This window comes from Perognathus longimembris, chromosome 7 (genome assembly GCF_023159225.1).
Source record: "Perognathus longimembris pacificus isolate PPM17 chromosome 7, ASM2315922v1, whole genome shotgun sequence".
In the NCBI taxonomy this organism is placed as follows: Eukaryota; Metazoa; Chordata; class Mammalia; order Rodentia; family Heteromyidae; genus Perognathus; species Perognathus longimembris.
Window position 1 is genome coordinate 76038773 of NC_063167.1, and position 6043 is coordinate 76044815.

Consider the following 6043-nt stretch of genomic DNA (forward strand, 5'->3'; position numbering starts at 1 on the left):
ATAGTTGTCATACCATTTAAATTCTTTTGTCTCAGGAGGACTGAGGGAACTGCACACTCGTCCAATACCTCAGATGTGGATTTCACGGGTGCTTCCAGTACAAAAGAAACTACCTCGTCTAGCATTTCCAGGCATTATGGGTAGGTATTTTACATTTCTCTTCCTTAATTTTCTTTCAGGTTCTTTTAATGACTGAATAAGTTTTAGCAGTTAAAATGGAAAGTTTCAGTTTTTTCAAAAGCAATACATATGTAGACTTCTCACATTGTTAATAGTCATCGGAATATTTTTGCTTTTAGAATATGCAGTAAGATTTGCAAATTTATTAGAAATTTGTAGTATAGCCAATGTTCAGAGGCTATACTGCACATTTCTTTTAGTCCTTTTGATGTCTTTATTATGTAAGTTTGCTTTGTGGTAAAAAGATTGAGTTTGTTCTCTCCAGTAAGCCTGTATTGGACACATAAATCATTTTGTCAGTGAAAAAGCAATTTGAATTTAGGATTAAAAAAAATATCAGCGCAGTGGCAAAGCACTTGCCTAGCAAGTGCAATGTCCTGGGTTTGATGCCCAGTAGCAAAGAAGAAAACAAAAAAAAGTTATAGATAATTGTGTCCTTTTCTTTTTTGTAGATTGTCTGACTCAAGAAAAAGAACTCGCACAGGAAGATCTTGGCCTGCTGCAATACCACATTTGCGTAGAAGAAGAGGTCGTCTTCCAAGAAGAGCACTCCAGACGCAGAACTCAGAAATTGTAAAAGATGATGAAGGCAAAGAAGATTATCAGTTTGAGGAACTTAACACAGAGATCCTGAATAACTTAGCAGATCAGGAGTTACAACTCAATCATCTGAAAAACTCCATTACTAGTTATTTTGGTGCTGCAGGTAGAATAGCATGTGGCGAAAAATACCGAGTTTTGGCTCGTCGGGTGACGCTTGATGGAAAGGTGCAGTATCTTGTGGAGTGGGAAGGAGCAACTGCATCCTGACTGTAGGACTGAACATTATGTTCACTGCACTCTCAGTTTCTGTAGGTACTGTTCAGAGCCCTAAAGGAGTCTGGCTTTTACTATCTTTCTTAATAAAATAAAGCAAAACAACAACAAAAAAAATCACAGGAGATGATACTAGCCTTAACATGTACTTGTCACTGTTACGGATATTGTCATAAAAAGATATCTTTTAAAAATCAGAACAGAGACTTAATTTTTTAAATCTTCAGGTTTGTAGTATGTTTCTAGGATAGGATATTAAATATGATTCCACACATGCATGGTATTAGATAATTTCTCTAATTCATTGAGTCAGTTTTTGTGATTAGTGGTTATCACAGCAAACACATCATGTAGATAGCACAAGTATTTGGAGAAACATTGTCTGTTTTGTTACCAAAATGTTGGAAAAATTTACTTCAATACCTTTTAGATTTCATAAAGTGCAGTGTATATAATGCCTACTGAAAGACTGTAAAATAATTGAAATTTTCTTTCAAGCAAAGTGTAAAAAATATATTGAGCCTGTAAATTGCTCTGTGACTAGACTTCATTGTCGTCTTAATATATTCTTTGCATGTACATATATATACACAGCGGTGTATATATATGTGTGTGATTATGTGACCTATGCAATACAAATTATGGGAATTGGCAGCTTTGGAGTATATAATCCCATAATTCTTTTTTCAGGAATAGTTGCAGTATTTACACAGCAGCATTTCTTCTCAGGCTTTTATTGGGTGCTGTTGCTTGCTATGTATGAAGAGAAATGTGTCAAACAAGTCTTAGTGTATACTGAAGGTTTGAACACCAGTGTTCTGGGCTTCTAGAATGCTTTTACTCTGAGCCCTTGTGACTCAGCTGTTCAGTACCTGAAACCAATTCAAGTAACACCAACATTTCCTACTAGAAGTAACATTTTCAAGTTTTCATGGCACATTATGATTGTAAATGTCTCTCAGTTTGAACAGTAAGTCTATTGGAGTCCCGTGAAGATTCCTGAAACGTCTGTAGTAAATGTTAGTCATGTCTGAATAAGTGTAGTGTGAACAAAGTATTTTATTGCACAGGGTTATTAACGAACAGTATGTTGCCAGCTGAGGCTGCTGCTGTTTTATTACAACATTACCTCTTGTTTTTATAAAATGTACCAAGATTTAAATTGATAACTTTATTTTCCATGTAAAAAGATCAGTTTTCTTTTATCACCAGTGTTAGAGTTGTCTTGTTTCTTTTTGTTTGTTTTCTTTCTTAGCCAAAGAGTAAACAGAAGAATATTCTTATTTTGGTGGCTATTCATTTTACTTTTAAAAGTGATTGGTGGAACATAGGCTAAGACTTGGGGGGGAATTTGCTGCCAAAATTGAAAAAAAAATATGTAAAGAGTAGTGATGACAGAGTGGTAAAAATGTGGGTTAGTACTTATTTATTCCATTAATTGATTATTTGTCTATAAAGAAAGTTGCTTTATTTCTTTAAACATCTTCAAAAGATGACTTTTTCTTGTCATATTATAGCCAAAAGAAGCAGAGAACGTCGCTGTCCTGCATTTGGTTCCTGGTTGACCAGGTATAGATGAGCTTTACAAAAGTGCTAATTAAAAACTGTCACTTCTGTTTACCTCCACCAAAACTTGATTTTCCCCTAGCTATTAATTTAAAGTTGCCTTTCCTGCAGCTGCAATATTTTGAATAACACACGGAGTTTGTGTTGATTTTTGAATGTTTGTTTATATCTAGGGGTAATGGAAAATGTAAATCCCGTGTAACCTTATTCACTCCACCTGTATCATATTCTTTCATTTTTCCTAAGTCCTTTAATTCTAACTGAACACCAGCAGTATTTTTAGTAGCTCTCTCTTTAAACATACTTGGAAGATGATTTATCAAGCTGAATTGTCTTTAGACGTAATTATTGTGAATGTTTATTTTATCATGGTGGCTCACATGGCTCTGATGTTCAGTTTGTATTTTTGGAATTGCTTTACTTAGAATTAAAACAGACCAACATTAAATGTGTGTATTTTTTAAAGAGCTAATGAGTTTTGCTTCTGTATTCGATTGAAAATACACACTGGTGCAGCAGCTAATTGCTTTTATTTAGCTTCAGAGGTAAGGATTTTCTAATTATGTTTATTATTTGAGGTAATCTTTTCAAAAATGCTATTAGTTTGCTTTGTTCTCCATGTAATAAGCATTGCATGCTCATTTTTGGTGGTGTTAAAAAATAAGATAACATTTAGGCAGCTTGCACACTTTATACCTGTAAGACATTTTGCCTCAATACCTGTGGGCCTAAACATTAGAAAAATTCAGATTTAGCTTCTCAGCTTTTTTCCTTTCCTTTCCTTTCTTTTCCTTTCCTCTTTCCCCTCCCCTTTCCTCTCCTTCCCTTTCCCTTTCCTTTCCTTGTGTGTGCACATGTGAATGCTAGTGCAGGGTCTTGCTTCTGGGTCAGCTTTTTTGCTAATGGCTGGTTCTCTACCACTTGAGCCACATCTCCACTTTCAGCTTTTTTGCTGGTTATTTGGAGATGATTGTCTCTTGGATTTGTTTGCCCAGGATGGCCTGAAACCTCAATCCCCATATTGAACCTTGTCCCTCATATCAGTTGCTTAAGTAGCAAGGATTTATGAGCATGAGCCACAGTGCCTGACCCTAGCTGTTTTTTGTGTTTTTTTTTAAATTAAATAATTGGTCGGATTTCAAATAAGGGATTTCCTTTTTTTGTTTTTAAATAGCTTTGCCACTAAGCTGGGCACCAGTAGCTTATGCCTATAGTCCTAGGTGCAAAAGGAGGCTGAGATCTAAAGAGTAATCAAAGCCTGTGAGACTCTTTACCGAAAGTCTAGAATTGGAGCTGTGGCTCAAGTGGAAGAATCTTTGCCCCCAAACTACAGGAAAAAAAAGATGTAACTATAATAATCTTGCTTATTTTAACCCCATTTTAATTAAAAATGATTAATTTCTGTACAAACTTTGGTACTAAATAATAAATACAGATTTGTAGACTGTTAAGCAGACCAGTTTGGAGCAGATGATGAACGTTTAAAATTCCTTGTATAAATTCTTTTCCTTTTGAGATGAGTTGTCATTGTTGCCCATACTGTGCTCAGATAATTCGCCACTTAACTAGTGCTGGAATTGTAGGCATGTGCCACCTTGCCTTACTATTCTATAAATTCTAATGTAGGGGTGATGAAGTCAGATTTTGCTATGTTTATATTGTTTTTAGTGTTTAACAGAAATGAGAGAGTGTCAACTAAACAAGAAAAGCCAGTGAGAGCTTTAGGCCCTGACTTGTCACTGGTTTTAGTGTGCACATACTGAATACTCGTTCATGTGTGTGAATTTTCCATGTCACTTGAAATATTCTAAATGTTCGCATTTAGTTTCTGCCAATATACAGAAGATTTCTATTTTTCCATACTGGGGACAGAACTGGCTACTTCACTGAACTTTCCTAGTAGGTACTATTTAAAGTTTGGTTGGGGTATGATCTGGCAGTTCTAGCAGATGTTTGTGATGTAGGTCTAGAGTTTCGCACATAATAGCAAAGGAATAAAAGATGCTCCTGGGGCTGGGGATATAGCCTAGTGGCAAGAGTGCCTGCCTCGGATACACGAGGCCCTAGGTTCGATTCCCCAGCACCACATATACAGAAAACGGCCAGAAGCGGCGCTGTGGCTCAAGTGGCAGAGTGCTAGCCTTGAGTGGGAAGAAGCCAGGGACAGTGCTCAGGCCCTGAGTCCAAGGCCCAGGACTGGCCTGCCTAAATAAATAAATAAATAAATAAATAAAAATAAATAACAAAAAAAGATGCTCCTGGAACACTGGGAGGTAGTAAACTGCCCCTCTTCCCTCCCCAGAATAAAAGCTCTTTGTGGAGATTTTTTAAAAAATATATTTGAATACAGTACTCAAAAACTCCATTTTAGTGGTTTTTGTTGTTTTGTTTTTGTGGTGGTTAATCAGCCATATGCCTTTATCAGGAAGATAAAACAGTGTAGCCATTTATCTGATCCTTAAGGTTTTCTAGTTGGTAGCAACATTAGGAAGCCAAATGTCTGAGATTAAGTCTTCACATGGGAGAAATCTTGGATTGACTAGGTAAATGAAATTACAGTTTTGTACTGTCTTAATATCCAGATGCAATTGAGTAATGGTTAGAATATATGTTTTTGTTTTTGCCAGTCCTGGTGCTTGCATTCAGAGCCGGAGCTCTGTCCCTGACTTCTTTTTGCCCAAGGCTACCACTTGAGCCACGGTGCCATTTCTGTTTATCTGGTGCTGAGTAATCGAACCCAGGGCTTCCATGCATGCAAGGCAAGCACTCTACCACTAAACCATATTCCCAGATCCTTCCTTTATTTTCCCCCAGTGTAAAATTTTTTTTAAAAATCAACATTTTCTGAGTTTTTACTTTGCTGAAAAAATTTTGAGCAATTTTTTTACAGATGTTATTGTTACTATATATTTATGTAACACTAATTTACATATATAGTTTCAATACATTTTATTTCCTATAACAAATATTAGAATTACTCAAAATTCAATTTAGGTGAAATGAAATAAAAGCATCCAGGATTAGTAGTATGTACATTAGTGGTAGATTATAATATGGGTTATATTTTAGTCAAGTACCTAAATGATGTTTTTAGTCCTGTTAGTAGGAGGTAATTTTTTTTTTCTAAGTAGAATTTGAGACAACAAGAGCACAAAAGGAATTTTGTGGTAATTAGAGTCTCTGAAAATGTGTTAATTTTGCTTAAATAACCGAAGATAACCTTGTTTCTCTGAGTAGACGTGAAATTATTGTTTGTTTTTTTTGTGACAGTCCTGGTGCTTGGACTCAGGGCCTGAGCACTTTCCCTGGCTTAGCCACAGGGCCACTTCTGGCTTTTTCTACATATGTGGTGCTGAGGAATTGACCCAGGGTTTTATGTGTACAAGGCAAGCACTCTTGCCACTAGGCTATCCATATTCCTAGCCCTAGACATGGAAATTGTGAAGTAAAACTTGGAGAGAATTTTATCGAGGTCAAGCCT

At 36.1% G+C, this 6043-nt stretch overlaps 1 protein-coding gene across 3 annotated transcripts in view; it reads left to right on the forward strand.

The window, feature by feature from the left end:
* Mtf2 (metal response element binding transcription factor 2) overlaps positions 1 to 3029 on the forward strand; it is a 47805-nt gene extending 44776 nt beyond the window's left edge. For all 3 annotated transcript variants that reach the window (XM_048351982.1, XM_048351983.1, XM_048351984.1), the window contains 2 exons: positions 36 to 140; positions 633 to 3029. In XM_048351982.1, coding sequence (XP_048207939.1) covers positions 36 to 140; positions 633 to 990 — 463 coding nt within the window. In that variant the 3' untranslated portion in view covers positions 991 to 3029. The remainder of the gene's footprint in view (positions 1 to 35; positions 141 to 632) is intronic.
* The last annotated feature ends 3014 nt before the right edge of the window (positions 3030 to 6043 follow it).